The sequence below is a fragment of the Diuraphis noxia genome, unplaced genomic scaffold (genome assembly GCF_037042655.1).
Source record: "Diuraphis noxia isolate RWA-SAM2 unplaced genomic scaffold, SU_Dnox_SAM2 contig0004, whole genome shotgun sequence".
Taxonomy (NCBI): Eukaryota; Metazoa; Arthropoda; class Insecta; order Hemiptera; family Aphididae; genus Diuraphis; species Diuraphis noxia.
This window is the reverse complement of record NW_028301714.1, coordinates 40,909,227-40,928,051: the sequence shown is the minus strand read 5'-3', so window position 1 is coordinate 40,928,051 and position 18,825 is coordinate 40,909,227. Positions and strand designations below refer to the sequence as shown.

At 26.5% G+C, this 18,825-nt stretch overlaps 3 protein-coding genes across 3 annotated transcripts; 2 read left to right on the top strand and 1 right to left on the bottom strand.

Moving 5' to 3' along the window:
- The first annotated feature begins 2,540 nt into the window (after positions 1–2,540).
- Positions 2,541–8,274, top strand: LOC107168685 (ethanolaminephosphotransferase 1). The gene is made up of 9 exons (XM_015518175.2): positions 2,541–2,904; positions 3,007–3,096; positions 4,117–4,185; positions 4,313–4,502; positions 4,567–4,832; positions 6,037–6,194; positions 6,269–6,449; positions 7,101–7,277; positions 7,384–8,274. Exons 2-9 carry the CDS (start codon positions 3,037–3,039, stop codon positions 7,444–7,446), a joined length of 1,164 nt encoding a protein of 387 aa, XP_015373661.1. The 5' UTR covers positions 2,541–2,904; positions 3,007–3,036; the 3' UTR covers positions 7,447–8,274.
- A 2,447-nt stretch (positions 8,275–10,721) lies between these two features.
- On the top strand, positions 10,722–14,999 carry grsm (probable aminopeptidase NPEPL1 granny smith protein). The gene is made up of 10 exons (XM_015518173.2): positions 10,722–10,869; positions 10,946–11,248; positions 11,317–11,499; positions 11,583–11,867; positions 11,928–12,152; positions 12,215–12,393; positions 12,491–12,614; positions 12,672–12,848; positions 12,908–13,018; positions 14,728–14,999. The coding sequence occupies exons 2-10, from the start codon at positions 11,099–11,101 to the stop codon at positions 14,833–14,835; spliced, it is 1,542 nt and encodes a 513-aa protein (XP_015373659.1). The 5' UTR covers positions 10,722–10,869; positions 10,946–11,098; the 3' UTR covers positions 14,836–14,999.
- On the bottom strand, positions 14,985–16,324 carry Alg-2 (Apoptosis-linked gene-2). Its single transcript, XM_015518184.2, has 4 exons — positions 16,102–16,324; positions 15,944–16,008; positions 15,509–15,884; positions 14,985–15,392 (listed from the first exon to the last, which is right to left on the bottom strand). The coding sequence occupies exons 2-4, from the start codon at positions 16,000–16,002 to the stop codon at positions 15,291–15,293; spliced, it is 537 nt and encodes a 178-aa protein (XP_015373670.1). The 5' UTR covers positions 16,003–16,008; positions 16,102–16,324; the 3' UTR covers positions 14,985–15,290.
- Between the last annotated feature and the right edge of the window lie 2,501 nt (positions 16,325–18,825).

Sequence of the window (18,825 nt, the reverse complement as noted above, 5' to 3'; positions counted from 1 at the left end):
AGTTTCTGATGAAGTATATGTACCTAGACTACTTATTTAGATACATTTATTATACATTATATCCATATATACCTATTAAATACCAAGTGAACAGAATATAATAAATTCTATATACCATAATGTGATGACTATAATAATTATGCCTATTATATGCCAAATGTGGAATTCTTCTTGGTTTTCAAACCGGAAACAGCTAATGGACTTTATTGAAAATGTAATAATAGGTACTAAACTGTAGCAGTGGGTTTTTCATGGTCACTATATTATAAGGTTGCCAGGTATACTAATATGTAATGTATACCTAACCTATTAAAAAATATTATTGATTTCTGTAAGAAAAAATTAAATAACAGTACAAATATAATGAATTATTCTAATATATTATAACCATGGGCGCCCTTAGGAAAAATTTTAAGGAGGGTCAAAATAAAAAAAAATAAAAAATGTAAGATAGTAAAGATTTAATGTTATTATTTTCACATATGAATGTAAATATGCATGTTATATTTGTATTGTCATATATACCTATATAGTTACAGTTGTTTCATATTATTTTTTGTCCAGGGGGGGAGGGGGCACATGGATGCCCATGATTATAACCCATAGATACTTTTGTGAAGATCTAAATGACTATTTTTACTATTTTTATCGTTTCTCGACATTACGAAAAAAATATAAAAAAATTACTTTATTATTAATTTATTACAGTGCATATTTTTGCGTATTTAGTAATTTTGTAAATTTTTAGGGAATATTTTTCAATTTTACAATCCGGTATCCGGTATCCCTGTTCCACTCCGTTCTGCTCATATATACGGACCAAACCAAAGACCTGACGAAAAAAAAAAACATTTATGCTAATTAAACGTATATGACAAAAATAATTAATATTATATTAAGAAATAAACTCACGTCAGAAAATTCTCAGAAATCATATTTTTTTTAAAGTTAACATCTTCCAAATTAATTCAACCAAAAAAATATTGAATTTTAAAAGAAACTACTTGACTAAGATAAATCCTTTCCACATAAAAATTGTTCATATAATCAGATTCACAAATATAGACTAGGTATTTTGAATTTATCTAAACATTTTTTTAATAAACATTTTTTTAATTTTCAGTACTAAAAATAAACATAAAAAAATTATTATATATATGTATAGCGTTGAGTCACTTAATGAACAAAAAAAAAAAATTAATAAATAAATAAAAAAATTATTTTGAACAAAAGTTTGTTCTATCACTTATATCTTATTTACACCTTGTATTATATAAGCTTGAAATGCCTATAAGTAATAAACTACAACTAATGAACTATTTTTTCGAATACCTATTGATCTTTAAAGATTGAAATACTCCGAATAATATTCTAGTTATTATTATAATTATTATTGTTTTAAAACGACATAAAATCATGTAAAACTAAATATTTTTTTAAAGTTGACATTTTTCGAAATATTGAGTGTGAAAAGACTAAAAACTTAAATATATCACCGAGCATCATCCTGTATGTCAGGTAAAAAAAATGATAAAAAAAATTAAAAATATCTAAAAAAAAAACAAAATGAAATGCTTGTAAAATAAAAATGCATATTTTATAGACTTGCCAGACTTAGTCTGGGTGGAACGATAAATGTTCCTATTGATTTTACAATTGTGTATGTGTGTGACGTCGCTATTATTAATAAGCAGCAAAGGTAAAGACGTTAAGTTTTAACCACAGAATAAAATATCTCAAGATATACCTACACTATACTTCGTCCAGATTTTCAACTTTGAGGATAGTTCTTAAATTATTTAATAAGCAATTGCAAATTAAATCAAGTTGGTAACTTGATGGACTAAAATTAAAAAATCCTAGGTAGATACTTTTTAAAATAAAATAAACCTCAGTAGTGTACCTCAGGAGGGTAATATGGGCTATGGGCATTTCCTCCCTCCACCCCTGAAATTTAACTTTGCCATAATTTATATTCAATTTTGATTTCGGAATTTTAATGGTTTTATTCGTATAATCATAAACTATAGAATTATAGAATAAATAATTTTAAAGATTTATGTTATTATTGTTATTCATACTTTATGCCACTATAATTAGATTATTGTCAGAGGTTAAAGTGGGAAAAAATTCCAGAGGGGACTAATGTTTCCAAAAAGTTTTAAGCGTTCCATATATAATTTTATGTATAATGTCTAATGTATAAAATCCTAATTTGTTAAAGGGGACGCTTTTTAACCGCCGTCAGAGGTAAGGGGACTGAGTCCTCCTGCGTCCCCCCCACTTTAACCCCTGATTATTGTGGATTTGTGTGCTAGATAATTTTTAGTTAGTAAATTGTAGCCCTGTGGTCGGCAGACATTGTGCACTGTGGTATTCGTGTTCAGTGATAAGCACAACTTTTAATCGATCGGCATTTTTCGAATGATAAGCTGAACCATTATCAGCTATTACTTATCATTCAATATTGGTCTCTGCGTTGGCTTGAGTATGACATGAATGCATGATATTTTACCGGTGGCGGTGGTGGTGGTGGTGGTGGTATTAGTGTTAGTGGAAAAAAAACGGTAAGCGTTAAGCACTTAGCAATACAAAGTTCAAGGATCGAGTGTTAGTTTTAATTTTTTTAGCGTTTCAACAAAACAATTGAACATTATCAAATATGCGCCGTGTTTCTTTTTAATTTAGATCTGTATTTATGATCCTCTATAGTTTAATTTTCTTTGTACGAATAAATAAAAATGTATTTAATATTTTTTTCCGCAAATGAAACAGACCTATGTATAATCACAAGCCCTACACAGCAATAATCTCATCTCATTACTCAATTCTAATTACAATAATTATTGTATTGATTCACTAACAACAAACTGGCTTAAACCTAAGAGATTATTTGTAAATCAGGTATGAAATAGCTTCCATGAAAACCAGTTACAACTTTACAAGTGTTTCCTAATTGGTTTTTATTTTCTATAATTTATTAAACTATTGATTGCTTGGTTACAGAATTTTAAATAATTGATATAAGTATACACAATGGTGTTTGATAACCTCTATCTTAATAAGGACCATCTTGATGGGTTTGACAATTATAAAGTAAGTGCTTGTTGACACATTTTTAATTATAATACTTGCATAGTGCATACCTGCTAAAGTTATGCCCGTTTAGTTGTTAAGTAATTATTAGTATTAGTCATATCATGTTCAATATTTAAATATTGTTTTCATACGGTGTAATTCATCTTATTTAGAAATAATTATAATTCTTAATCTTAATCTCCTTAGTAATAAAGATTTTTTTATAAATCAAAATTCAAATTTAATTGTTTAATACTTAATCCAGTTATGGTTAACAATAGTTGTTTTAATTAAAAGATATTGTGTTGCAGGAATTCTATTTTAATATTTTTATCATACCTTAAATATGGATTAAAATTGTATTTAATCTTTAGCTCATTTTAATAAATATTTTATGCCTTATGTTTTGTATTAACCTTGGCCCTAATATTATTATTCAATTTTAGGAAGTAATCACCTTTATTAATATTATTATAAACAATGTATTATAAAGACAAGAAAAGATTTTTTTTTATTTAATAAATCCTACAAAATTTATTTTTGATATGTTTGATTACCTTTTTTATGGATACTAGCCTAACCTAACCTATTAGGTATAATACTTTAAAGTAGGTATCAAATTAAATTTAGTAAAAATATTGGTATAATAATTCTATTCTAAACTTGAATTATGTGTTAGGTAGTTAAAATATCTCGTTGACAGCACTTCACATCCCTGTTTACAAAATATATTAACATAATATTTGTTTTTTTATAATTACACCTTATATAATTTATTAGTATCAATTTATTTAAATAAATTTTAATGGAAAATATAAATGTATTAATAACATTCAATTATTGCTTATGAAATTAGATTTTTCTAAGCAAACTATCAGAATATTTGTTAGTAAATAACTAAATAGGTACCAATTTTAGTAGTTCTTTGAATATATGTTATAATATTATATATTATAATATCTAAACAGCTTTTTGTATTTTTTATAATTTCATTTATATATATTTAAAATAACTAACAAAATAAATTGTTTTTTTTAGTATAATGCAATTGATACAAATCCTTTGGGTACATACATTATGCATCCATTTTGGAACGCATTAATTAAAGTAAGTGTTATGATTATTAATAAAGTAATGTGTTATACAATTTAAACTGTTATAGGTACTTAACAAAACAAATTAGTGTTAATGATTTAAAATATTGGTTATTTAACATTTTTTTTTAAAATTATAGGTTACTCCAAGATGGATTGCACCAAACTTACTAACATTTGTTGGTTTTCTGTTTACTGTTGGAGCTTCACTTCTCCTTGCTTATTATGACTATGGTTTTTATGTGTCTGGAATAAATTATAAAGGTGATCCAATACCAAGATGGGTTTTTGGCGTTGTGTCTTTATTTATTTTCATTTCATACTCTCTTGGTATTTATATTTAATATTTTTAAGAATTATGATCAAAACTATAATTATTTAAAAAAAAAATTAGATGGTCTTGATGGTAAACAGGCTAGACGTACAGGCACAAGTGGTCCACTAGGTGAACTGTTTGACCACGGTTTGGATTCCTGGACAACTGTTTTTATTCCAACTGCACTTTATTCAATATTTGGACGTGATGATCCGAATACTATTCAACCAATAAGGATGTATTACATTTGTATAATGGTTTTCATTAATTTTTATCTTGCTCATTGGGAAAAGTATAATACTGGAGTATTATATTTGCCATGGAGTTATGACTTTTCAATGGTTGTAAGTTGAATTTAAATTAAATTGTTGTACCTTTATTGTTTTATAAATCTTACTGTTTTCTTATTCATATTATGTTATTTTAATAATGAGTATATTTTTTTATCTTTTATAGTAAAATACAGTAGAAACCTGTATTGAGTTTTATTTTTAGCTGTCTGTTCCTAGAAATTTTGTTTCATTAATATGATTAATTATTAATACAATTATCCATGTTCTTTATGAGCGGCTTCTACTGTATATCAAATTTCTAAATCTCAAAATTTTGATTTTTCATAAAATGTTATTTCATTTTAGATTTTGTGTGAGTCAAAATATAATTTTTTTTTCTGACCGTCATCGCTTTATGGAAAAGTAAAAATACATTGATTTTTAACTTTGAAGGTAGTTTATGCTAGCAAATTCATTCTAGTTATATAAACAATATCTCATTAAAAAATCACTGTATTTATTCAAAAATTAATAACTGTATAAAACACTTGAAATGTTCACAAAATATTTATATTAGAGTTTTATGAACATGATGATATTTTAATTTTGGGCTATGTATTGAAATTTTCTATAACAGGCAGTAAAAAGTTTTGCTCAGTCAAGAACCTTGGAAATTGAATATAAGGTTCCTGATAAGTTTTTTTTTATTGCCATTTACATATATTAAAAATACATAAGCACAATATATTTTCACAAGCATTTAAAGTTAAATTTTGTTAGAAATTAAATAATTAAACAAAGAATAAAGATTTCAGTTGTTTAGTTAGTGTAATTTAATATTATTATTTGTGGATATTATATTTATTATTATATACAATACATATGAAGGCATTTAAATTCAATGTTTATCACACAAATTAATTCAATCTACCATATTGTTACTAATAAAAAAAAAATTACTTTAATAACAATATAATTGTAGTATTATATTAAGACTTACTTAAGATGCTTTCCTGCATAAGACTGTTTACTATGATACTAGTTAGTGCCTGCAGAAGGCACTCATTTGAACTTGTTCTGTGAAGAGCGTCAAAAGTGATTTTTACTGTTTTTATGTTTAGTGAATAAGGATAATTTTTGTTTGAAATGATTTATTATTGAACTAAAATTTCATACACATATTATAGTGACTTACTCAAATATACCTACTATACATATGAGCAGTTACCTATTTTCCTCTTTTTTAAATCATAAATGTATTATATTTTTTTTTTAGGGATTAGTGTTCTTCTTCGGACTTACTGCTATTTTTGGTCCAGAAAAATGGAAAATGTCATTGATAAATAATTATTCCTTTGGACATGTCACGGAAATAACATTTTACTTTACCACTTTCATTACAAATATTCCAGTCTCAATTTATAATATTTATATGTAAGTAGTAAAAATTAATTTCTTTGAATTTGTTGATAGTTCATTTGTGATTAATATTTAATTTTTTTTTATAGAAGTTACAGGGATAAAACAGGCAAAAATTTAAGTATCCTAGAAGGTAGTCGACCATTAGTCCCTTTAACTGTATTTGTGTCTTTATGCTTAATATGGGTAAAAATGTCACCAACAAATATTCTTGAAAGGGATCCAAGAATATTTTTTATGATGAGTGGAGCAATATTTTCAAATATTTGTGTAAGTAAAACATAAGCTGTTTTAAATTAGTTATTTATTATGCCATATATTAAGCTAATTACACTTGACGGGATTTTTTTGTCAGTGAACCATGTTTGTTGAAGCAAATTATTTTGTTTGTATATACACAATGTTTTTTTTATCTTTATTTGATGATTATTTAAATTATCTTAAATTATCTACCAAGGGTCATTTGACTCATGGCTAAATACACTGGTATATTCTCAACTTGTTTCTACGAATCTGTGCTACATCATGCTGTTTGCTTATGAGTATTGTCCACTGAAAAACAATGACAAGCTTACATTATAAATTAACTGAGTTATAATACAAACACACCCTTGCAGACTATACAATATTTTGCTCAAGTTTCGATCATACTAGTGTATTAATCCATAATTTGACGTATATTTTACCTATTTTAGATACTGAACATGGTACAAAAATTAAACTTCTTAGTTTTCGTTTCATTTTGGTATATGATATACATTTTTCATTTAAAACTGGAGTACAGTATACAATATCTATGTACATTGTTGGAACTACACCGAACAATGTTCATTAATGAATCAAATTATAGTCTTTTACCAGTTTTTAACTTAGTTGATTGTACAGTACAGTTTTATTGATAATTATTTTTAATAATTACAGTGTCGTTTGATTGTGGCTCAAATGAGCAAGACCCGATGTGAAGCACATAACAATTTGTTGTCGTTTATGATTGTAGCTATATTATTTAGTGTGTTTTTACCTCCCATTGAGTTAATTTGTATGTACATTATGGCATTGATAAGCATTGTGACACACATATACTATGGAGGCTGTGTTGTAAGTATTCTTGCATAATTTTCACTAATAATTTATCTGATTATTACTGAATAAATTAAATCATGTAGGGTCACAATTTTTAACTTATGTTACATATGTATTTTAGGTGAAACAAATGGCTGATCATTTTAAAATCAAGTGTTTCAAAATACCATATAAGAAACATTAAATATAATATATTATGAAAATAATACTTATTTATTATATATTAATTTTTATTAATTACTTAAATCAACATTAATATTCATGAAATAGTTGTTACTAACTGTTATTAGTTTTTAAAATCTCATTACGGATTTGCCATTCAGATGAAGTACTATTATTTTTTTATATTTTTAGAATTGTTTTATAAATGTTTTGTACACAAGTTATTAATATTAATAACACTTGTTGAAAATTGGTGTTGTACATTATATCTTACTAGTTGTACTAATTCAATTTTTTTTTCTATATCATAGCTTTAAAGTGTATAAACTAATTTACCTTTGAATTAAATTAATTCGGGGTATTGAACAGTAAATACTACTCAATAAGATATTGGCAGTTATCTAATTACCTTTTTATTGTTATATTATTCTACTTTAAACGTTTAATATTAAATAACCTTAATGGGTACTTATTTTTTTTAAATGGGTTGTATTCTATAATTAGGTATAGCATTTATGTAATAATAATTACAAATAAATTAAGGTTATTAAGGTATCCATAATATAGTTATTATAATATAATTAAAATATATGTTAGAATAATTTGTTATTTTGTAATTAATTGAATTATTTGACCTAATTATACACTATGAGTAATATATTAGACAATAATTTAATTAATATCATGAATAACTTGACAGCCTGAGTTTATATTTATATTATTTTTTTGTTTTTTATTTTTTAACTTGTGTGTGATAAAAAAGATCAATTAGTAAATTTATGATTACATATGTTATTACAATATTGAATATATTATAAATACCTATAATATATGATTCTATGAAATATTATTAATATTGTTTGTACTTTGTGCCAAATCTAAAAATTATGTTGAAGTGGTATAATAAAATATAAGCGCCAGCCACCTCTAAAAGTTACCAAAAATTCACGGTTCAATAATAATTGCACTTTAAAGACATAATATTCATACAAAGAGTTATTAATTTTAAATCAATTATGAAATAAAGACGTCATGGAATTACACATAAAATGTATTATTTTTATAAAATAAAAACTGTAGTTTGCTCATTAAATAGACAATAATTAGTTACAGCTGCTAAAGACGCTTAGATTTTCAACTTCATAGTGTAGTGTATGTGCCAAATTTAAATTCAATGACAAATCATAACATAATAATATGAATAATTATTCTAAGACTGTCGGTTAGCCTATGTTGCTAAGTACCTGAATTTATTGATGTATTTATGTTGATATTAAAGTAATTTGTTTTAGTATTATTAAGATAAAAATATATACAATGTCATCAAGTGATAAATAAGAAACAGTTTATTTAAAATTTGGTTTGTTTCAGGGAAATAATATAAAAATTTAATTTACCAACCCAGTGGCGGACAGAATGACCGGGATACCGGGAAATTTCCTGGTGGGCCGTTGCTGGTATAAAATATATGTTTATTAATATTATAATGGTATGATTATAAATTAAAATATTATCTATTAAGTAATAATTATTTAATATAAAATATTTTTATTTTTTTTTATTAAACGAAATATACCCTCGGCGACATAGGCCATTGGGTTAAAAAATTTTAGTTACATTGGGTTGATATTACATTGACAACTATATTATTTTACAATGTTCATATTTTATTTTGTAGTTCTGTGATGAACTTGATGGTAGCTGAAAGTAAAGAACTGTTTTGACCAAGTGATTAACATAGAATATTATTAAACATAAAAACCTAGATTTCTGATTAGGTATTTTAAAATGTGGAACCGGCTTGTGTTCGGCCAAACCAAGCTTGTTCACAACTTATTGTTACAAGTTTAAAAAGTGAATGTCATTCTGCTGTACAGTAGGTTACAAGTAGGTCATTTTAATGGATGGTATTCAATTTGAATTCAATGAAATAATATTATTGTATACAAAAAACGATTCTGAGAGGGTATATCTATTATATTACTATAGGTAGGCATATTTTTAAATTACAACAAAATAACCAAAATCGATATTATTGGATTTAATATGAAGTTTTGTCAAAATTTGAATTTAAAATGTCTATGAAATAACTGTGTTTATATATTTTTTAGATTTGTTGGTTATAATATATGAAATATTTATGAGAATCTTTGTTTTAAATTTTCAATCCTTAGTTATAAAAACTGAACATTTCATAATTTTTTAATTCCAATGATTGATAATTTTCAAGATTTTGATACATTTTGTCCTTACTTTAAAATCTTATAAAAAAAATATATGCCTATGCATTTTTAATATCTTTCAACCACTACTGTAACAATATATGAGGAGACTTTCATTACCTTTTCACGCTTTTAGGGTTAGCAAATACAATTTTATTGACATTTATGGAAAAAACATGAAATTTTAAATTGTCTGTAAACAAGTCAAAACAGTCATTTGTTTTAGAGTTACATCAAATATAAAAATAATTTTTCTTTTGTTTTTCACGGCACTTTTGAAAACTACCAATTAGATTCACTTTCCTATCAGAAAAGATACTGTTGAAAAAAATCTAAGCATTTTTACTGTGCTAAAAGGTGACGACAGACACACACACAAAAAAAAAACACATCATCGTAAAAACAATACATTCATCGCTCCGCTCAGAATCTAAAATAATTATTGGGTACATTGACCTTTAAAGCATCTACAAGATACACAAAAAGTCAAAAAATATATTATATATTTAAAAGGCTGTTAGTATATTGAGGGCCTCTACAATTATGATTTTCTCGTTTTTCTCAGTCCACCACTGTGCCAACCTGTATAAGATTTTTAACTATATGTACCTTACCTATGTTGGTATATTATGTGCAATATTTATATTAAATATGACAATAGTTATCAACACATTGATAGTATGATCCAAGACTTAAATAACTGTATTTAGTTTATATCTACTTATATTTCAATATTTAATTTATTTGTTTAAAAATTAAGAAATAAACTAAGTTTACTTTTTATTGTTAAAAAGTAGGTAGGTATTACTTTTTAATTTTCAATAACTAAACTAAAATTAATTTTAATGAAATCTTATTTAGGTGTTATGTATCAAATTATTTTAGTCCTTATTTTAGACGTAACCTAACCTTGGAGTGAACTAAATTTAATTGAAAAGTCAAAAGGTTTGTGATTCGTCACTTGAAGCATGGAACACTCATCGGGTCTCATCCAAAAAATATTTTCCATTTTCAATTAAATTTAGTTCAAAATATTAAAATGATAAAATTAAAAACTAAAAAATTATTTTAATAAAAGTTATTATAGTTTCGTGATAAGCGAACTGCAACTGCTGTGATAGCGTAAGACTGATAAAAGGCGCTGTCTCTAGACGCTTGTTTCTCAATTCTCAAATCAAGAATTCAAGATCCTCGAAAAGAGATTAGTCATTAGATTATCTACAGTAAATAGTTCTGATGATTAAATATTAATTTTCTACTATAATCTTATTGTAATTATTAATTTGTGATATTGTTTAGGATAACGAATGGCGAATTTCAAAAAATAATTTTCGTCTGCTATTGTATATTAACAAATAACAGTGTTAAATATTTTCGATTCAACTGGTAAACGTGAAGTAGGTTTAGTATTGACCTTTAGTCCGTTTTTTTAGTTGACCGCTAGTCAACACGATGGCTAGCACCACCGTAAAGTTTTCGGCCTCTTTAAGTAAAACCGATCCGATTAGTGTACCAGTGCTAATTGTAGGTCAAGAGAAACACTTGTCTAGTTTATCTTACTCTGCAGTCAAGTGTAAGTTAGAACCGCGGGTTAACGAACAGGTGAGAATAAAGTTTGAGAGATGTTTTAAAATATATTACATTCTAAAGTAAGTTTTATATGTTTTTAGACTTTCAAATCTGCTTTGTCTGTATTGAATCCTTGTCCAACAGACACTTGTCCACTTTTTCTCAACACTGCCACTTTAGCAGCCATTTCCAACAATCATAGTCGTCATAATTCATCAGCACAACCCCATATGCTTACAAAACTGATCAATTTGAATTCAGCTGGATATAATGAATGCATTGTGGTTAGTGAACAATAGTACAAATTTCATTTGTTTTATTGAAAATTATCGATTTTAAAGTACTTAATGTAAAAAATTATTGTTAGATTGTTTGCGAGCGAAAAGACATGTTTGCCTCAGGTTGTGCTGCAGCTCGAGCGTTCTATGACTATTGTCGCAAAACTAAAATATATGTTGGTAAACTTAAAGAACAGAAAAAAGCTACTGTAACGGTTACAATAGAGTTTATAATAATTCCTGACAGTAATGGTGATCATAAGGTGGAAAAAGAAGAAATAGCTACATTGGAAAGAATAGCTAATGCTATTAAAATGACAGCACGTATTGTTGATACTCCATGTAATGACATGAATGTCAATCATTTCTTAGATGCAAGTCAAACATAATGGTTGAATACATGGGATATTTTTAATTTTGTATACAATTTTTAGGAGATAAGACATGTAGGAGCTGACTTGAATATTAACCCTACAATAATAAGTGGCGAAGAGTTGAAAAAAAAAGGACTTGGAGGAATATATGGTGTCGGTAGAGCATCTTCTGTTGGTCCAGCTCTAGCTATATTATCTTACACCCCACATGGAGCTACAGAAACAATTGCTTGGGTTGGCAAAGGCATTGTCTATGATACTGGTGGTCTTAGCATCAAAGGAAAGGTATTATATATTTTTTAATACACATAAAAGAAAAAAGTAATTTTTTAACTAAACATTTTCAGTCAGCTATGCCAGGCATGAAACGAGATTGTGCTGGAGCAGCTGCTATTTTAGGAGCATTCCAAGCTATAGTGAAGTCTAGTTTTAAACAAAATCTGCATGCTGTTTTTTGTTTGGCTGAAAATTCTGTTGGACCAAATTCTACACGTCCAGATGACATACATACACTTTATTCAGGAAGGTTAGCTTTGTATTATTATCTTTCATTTATATAATAACAATAGTAATTATGAATTAATTATATATATTTATATTTAACAATAAATATTTTATTTTAGAACTGTTGAAATCAATAATACTGATGCTGAAGGACGTCTGGTTTTATCAGATGGGGTAGTGTATGCATCTCGAGATTTAAATGCTAAAGTGATATTAGACATGGCTACACTAACTGGTGCACAGGTATATTTAAACATAATTTTCAATTGAGTGTTGAATTATTAAATATTTTTGTTTTAGGCAATTAGCACGGGAAAGTATCATGCTGCAGTAATGTCTAACTCGGAACAATGGGAAAAAAATGTAGTATCTGCTGGTCTAATATCAGGAGATTTAACATTTCCAATTGTCTACTGTCCAGAACTTCATTTCTGTGAATTTTCATCATCTGTAGCTGATATGAAAAATTCTGTCGCTGTAAAATTAAATCTATTATTATTAATTAAATACTAAATTAATATTTTCTTATTTTTTAGGATCGATCGAATGCTACTTCATCATGTGCCGGACTGTTTATAGCTGCTCATCTTGGCTTTGATACGACTAATCAATGGATTCATGTGGACATTGCTGGGCCTTCTCATTATGTAAATATGATTATAGTGATAATCACAGTTGAATGACTTATTTGATTAATGACCTCAACAGACTTGACAGAGGCTGTTCCCAATTTAAATCTACAAACATATTTAAAAAAAAGTCTATTTGACTTACTACAACACTGAATAAGTATTGAGTCAACAAGTATTTTCATATCAAATTTTCAAATTTGTTAGTACATTTTCCTGATTTTATCTCTTACTATATTTTTACGACCAACATTTACTCGGATCATAACATCAAAGAGTATAAACATTTTTGAAGATAATTTTTTACTTAATTTGTCATTGCCAATTTATGAAATGTTTAAAAAAAAAATTTATCATTTCAAATGTTTTACTTATATGAAATTCAAAATATATAATATAAAAATACACAGAGGCATAAACTAATTTGAATTATGGGAGAGGGGGAGCAAAACAAAAGTATTCAATACCAACTTATTAAAAAAATTTTGCTGCGCTTACACAATATATACAATATACATAATAATTACAACTTTACTCTAAAAATAAAAACATAGATTGGAATAATAAACGTCAATTTTAATTATTAATAATAAACATTATCAAATAAAAATATAATATATAATTTACTTTGTGATATAAATAGTATCCTCCAAATTTTTTTTAAAGAATTACCATTAAAATGAGAATGCATTTTCAAAAAAGGAGTAGTTATAAATTAAACTGATACCTCATTTTTCTGTCAAATTTATGTTTATATATTATATTGTTGGATTTTAATTTAATCATAAAAAATGTATTAAATATTTTTATACCAAATGTTCAATGTTGATGAAAAGAGGGTATCCCTGCCTGCTCCCCTAGATTTGCACCTCTGGAAATACATAATATTTATAAGTACATAGCCAAGTTACATTTCATATGAAAATTCATAAGTAACTTTATTATTAGACCTCTTGTTTCATTGACTCATTCAGTTAAAGGAATCAAATGCTTTGGTTCCAAAGTGAGTCCAATAAGTAGTGTCTATTGTATTTATTATTTTTAAAGAATATATTAATTGAACTTAAATTAACTTGATGTTTAATTACATATTTAGATATTGGTATTGTATACCAGTAACTCAATTATTTTCCATACACTCGATTGTTAAAATTGAAAGACGGGTATTTACTTCCTCATGTTCCTTCAAAATAATGGGTTTAGTAGAAATTGAAGTGTAAGAGTGCTATAAAATTAAGATAATGAGAAAATATTTATTTTTATAATGTCCATTTAATATGTCAGATATTGATTTAAATTCAATATATTCTATCTAAAATAATTTGTTTTTATTTTAAAGAAATCTTTATCTTATTGTACATTTTTACACATCTCTGCTTATTTGCCAGTTAAAAATACTTCCCATCTTCAAATTTAATTTTAAGTTCAGAAAACCATAATTTTATGATTCTTTTTTTAAATATTGATTTCTACTTTCAATTGTAAAATCAGATGGTTAGATTTGTATTACCTATTTGTTTAACTTTTCCATTCATTCTGTAACTGAAGTATTAGGTAAAATAATAAATACTGTAAAATATACAGTTCTATTTATATCCAAGAAAAACTGAATAAATTCAGAATTATAAATACTTAAAGACACCAAATTTTCTATTTTAATTTATGGTAGTCTGAAATGACCCATAGATTTTATTTACCTATTTTTTTATGTGTACTTTTTTTTATAGGGTGAAAGAGCAACTGGTTACGGAGTTGCACTTTTGACGGCACTTTTTGCCAAGTATACAAACGATCTTCTATTGCAAAATGTTTCCAAACATATTGAATACTCTTAAGTCATATTATAAATGTCTACCTACTTCAAGGAAATTCATGTTAATCAAATTTTAAAAATTGATATTTTTGTAATCTTTCTGTATTTTTTGTGCATGTGCCATAACTTTTTAACAACATTTTCTTTAAATTAATAAAATAAAAAATGAAATCTGTTCAAAATGTATTTTTGTTTATTTTATTAAAATTGAAACTGTATAAAATATTTTAATGGTAATATATATATTTACTATTATAATTAATAATTCGTGTATAACAATAATAAAATTATTGATAGATTAAAAATATCACATTAAAACAGTATTATAAAACCAAAGTGTCAGAAGAAGGAACAGACAAACTAATCATATAATTTAAATATTACATTTTATATTATATTTCAGCATAAATTATTGATTATGCTGATCGCCTCTCGAGACAAAAAAAAAAATAATAATAATACTAATAATGGCTTAATTTAAATTTTCAAGCCAAATACCATGTTTAAAAATTGTTCATAATGAATAGTGATATATCCATCTTGATCAGTATCAAATTGACGGAATGCAGCAGTTAAGGTCTGTGGATACAAATTTAAGGTATAAAAATAATTATTAATATAACGATGAAGATAAAATACACTGAAATAGTTAATAGGATAGAAGTGAATGTATCTAAAAAAATAATAATACATACATGTAATACAACACAGCATTGTATGAAGTCATCAAAAAGTATAGTGCCACGACCAAAGCGGTCAAATCTCTTGAGCATAACTGATACAATCTGTTCACCGAGTCTATAACCAAATGATGATAGGGCGTCTTTTAGTTCTGTCACATTTATATTGCCAGAGCCATCACGGTCAAATGATCGAAAGCACGATTGCCAATCAGTTACGTACTTCCATAAGGCGCCAAAGTCATCAAAAGATACAGTACCTCGATTATGCTTGTCAAACATGCCTATCATAAGACGTACTGTTTCTGGATTAAATGGGGTCCACGTTCCATTGGAAAGCGCCATTTGCAGTTCATCAGACGAGATGAATCCACTCCTGTCTTTGTCAACCCTAAGTCACAATATCGTTATAACTTGACAAATATTATTAATATAATTATTTTGACTTACCTCTGAAACACGTCCCACAAGAACTCTCTGGATGGCATCGGTGACGAGAAATTCGCCATTTTAGACTGAAAAAACACTGGGCATTAGAAAAATACTACAAATAGTCCAGGTGAAACTTTTAGCTTAAATATTATATGTTTTCATGATTCATGACTCACCAATAACGCCTTAACCTTTGTTAAATATTAATGGCTCAATAATCAATATTATAAAGTGTTGAGTGTTTATTGTAGTCGATAAATTTTATGCTACCGATCTCAAATTCTGAACGATAAGAATGAGTAATATTATATTATTTATTATTCTTTGATAATACCTTACGTGCACGGCAATCGCATTATAAGAATAATAATATTATTATGTCGGTTAACCATAATATCATAATTTGTGATGAATTGATAACGATAGAATGTCGCTGACTGCAACTAGACTCAAGTAACTACCTGCTACAATTCATGATATTACAACTACAGTATCACCGGTGACCACAGAATAATTATAATTGGTAATTAATTATCTTAAGTTCGTCATTATTATATAATACACGTGGAGTACGTACGTACATTCTTCATTTCGATAATAAAGTACGTTTTATATTTATGACAAAGATACCATAGACGATAGACCTTATAGTATTTGACTACAGTGGCGTACTTAGAGTTTTCGAATTTGAAATTTTTCTGAGGGGGGAGGTCCACAGTTTACACATAATTAATAAAAACTACGATATCTTGTAATAGTTGCGTTTCTTTACAGTTTTTGGAGATGGTTCAATTAAAAATAATATGCTCATATAGACATATTATAGTCGTAGGTAGTTGTGTAATATTATATCAGAATAACATTGCTATAAATGTATAATATTTCTATACTTGTTTGTTGTTACTTAACTATGCTGCAGGAAATGTAGGTAAGATACCTATCTGTTTTTTTTTTTGCTCTGGAGTGGAGATCCAGTATCTCAGCCACCCTTCAATACACCACTGTTGATTACAAGGAGTACAAACCATCGTCTTTATTCTATTTCAAAACTATTACTCTAACTGATTAAAAGATTAACTATTGGTGATGATCGTCTTAAGACGGAGATTATACACTTATACTAACAGCATTATTTATTGTCTCCGCCTAGGTGTAACATAGCACATTTTACGCTTAGCAGATTCCGTTTAGCTTCGATAGTTTAAAAACTAGAGTGAATTGACTTCTTATAACATTTAAAGGTAAGATTATTAATTCGAAAACCTCGATTTTTAAGTTTATTTGATTTACATATTTTAAATTGCGTTTAAAAATAGTCAATGGCAGTCAATCATATATAATAACAATATAAATAATTAATGTCTTTAGCTGCTATATTGCTATAAGCTATAATATTATAGTAAAAATACAATAAAAAATAAAATTTCAAAAAATCCAATATACATACAAGTTTCTTTTAAAAATAGTCAATACCTAATAATAATAATAATCATGACATAAGTTACAAATACAAAATATACGTAAAAATGTTAAAATTATTGTATTTGATAATAAGAACATATACAGATTTTAAAAAAGTTAGGGAATCTATTTTTTTTTCTAAAAAAAATTTATTAACATTTATAACAACTTACATACTTCCTACAGGTAACTATAAAGTTAACCCGGGAGAGCTTACACATTTACTTTAGGTAAACATAATACTAACCCGGGAGAGTTTACCATCGAGAGAGTTTAAATTAAATTTTAATTTTAACTATTTTTAAAAATCGGGAGAGTTTACCACCGCCTGGTTGTTGGTGCAGTTCCTATGTCCATATTGTCGGGTGGTGCGAAAAACATACTTAAGTATTAATAATCGTAACCCTTAATATACGTAGTCATTTCGATATCACTAGTATCATAATGATTAACGGTTACGTTTGGTTTTTACACCTATAAATGTATAAAAGTGTTTAAAACGGGTGAGTTCAAGGTCACTTAAATTAGATACTATGGGCGCATTTTAATAGATAAAAATATTTATACCTGAAAACACCGGGTGCAATTTACTATACCCGTAAACCCATTTTACAAATCAAAAAATTCCGAGCGCAATTTACTATGCTATTTTCACTACCTGCTCAACATGGGCACAATAATTTACAATCTCCCAATATTAAAAAGCGTCACCTTTTTTTGTCTGCCTCGTGCTTACGTAGCATATTGCCATATTGTATTGGATTTAATGTTAAATACTCATTATTTACTCAGATGTTAAAAAATAAATAAATATGGCGTCCATATATGTATTTCCATAATCATCAAATGAATAATAATATTGTTCCCTCGTAACTTGTAAGATGTATAAATAAACTACTTACCTATTGTAATCATTATTTTTTATTTGCAGAGGGGTATGAATTGGAAGCAGTAAGCAGATCGCTTATAAAAAAATCGAGAAATAATATTTAACTTTATTCATTTTTAAAAGTTCACATTATTTTTTATAAATTAATATTACATAAAAATGTTTTTTTTAAAGCGTAGTTTAATAATAGATTAATTACAATCGCAATAATTGTGATTTGGGTTATGCCAGCTACTTCAACCAATGATGAAACTTTAATTGGTACGGATTAATATACTATTATGGTATAAATAATTAATTAACTATATATAATTACCTATATTTGTCTTGTATTTTTTTTTTGTGTTGATATTAGTTAGTCAGCAGTGCATTGTTTTAGAATTAATTAAAAAACTGAAATCTATTATTATAATGTTATTATTATCTTATAGAAAAACAAAATATATATACGCCATCTATTCGATTTTACTCATATGCACAATATTGTGATGTAGATAGGTATAAATAAAAAGATTATACTAAATAATATGAAAATAAGTAATTGAATATT

What these genes read in the sequence shown, in the direction of transcription:
- LOC107168685 (XM_015518175.2), top strand. Translation starts at nt 3,037, where the DNA reads ATGGTGTTTGATAACCTCTATCTTAATAAGGACCATCTTGATGGGTTT. An exon ending in TTTGGAACGCATTAATTAAA is followed by an intron (nt 4,186 to 4,312) that starts GTAAGTGTTATG and finishes TTAAAATTATAG; the next exon opens with GTTACTCCAAGATGGATTGC. An exon ending in TCAATTTATAATATTTATAT is followed by an intron (nt 6,195 to 6,268) that starts GTAAGTAGTAAA and finishes TTTTTTTTATAG; the next exon opens with AAGTTACAGGGATAAAACAG.
- grsm (XM_015518173.2), top strand. Translation starts at nt 11,099, where the DNA reads ATGGCTAGCACCACCGTAAAGTTTTCGGCCTCTTTAAGTAAAACCGAT. An exon ending in CATACACTTTATTCAGGAAG is followed by an intron (nt 12,394 to 12,490) that starts GTTAGCTTTGTA and finishes ATTTTATTTTAG; the next exon opens with AACTGTTGAAATCAATAATA. An exon ending in CTACACTAACTGGTGCACAG is followed by an intron (nt 12,615 to 12,671) that starts GTATATTTAAAC and finishes TTTTTGTTTTAG; the next exon opens with GCAATTAGCACGGGAAAGTA.
- Alg-2 (XM_015518184.2), bottom strand. Translation starts at nt 16,002, where the DNA reads ATGGCGAATTTCTCGTCACCGATGCCATCCAGAGAGTTCTTGTGGGAC. An exon ending in TTGTGGGACGTGTTTCAGAG is followed by an intron (nt 15,885 to 15,943) that starts GTAAGTCAAAAT and finishes ATTGTGACTTAG; the next exon opens with GGTTGACAAAGACAGGAGTG. An exon ending in AATGCTGTGTTGTATTACAT is followed by an intron (nt 15,393 to 15,508) that starts GTATGTATTATT and finishes TTGTATCCACAG; the next exon opens with ACCTTAACTGCTGCATTCCG.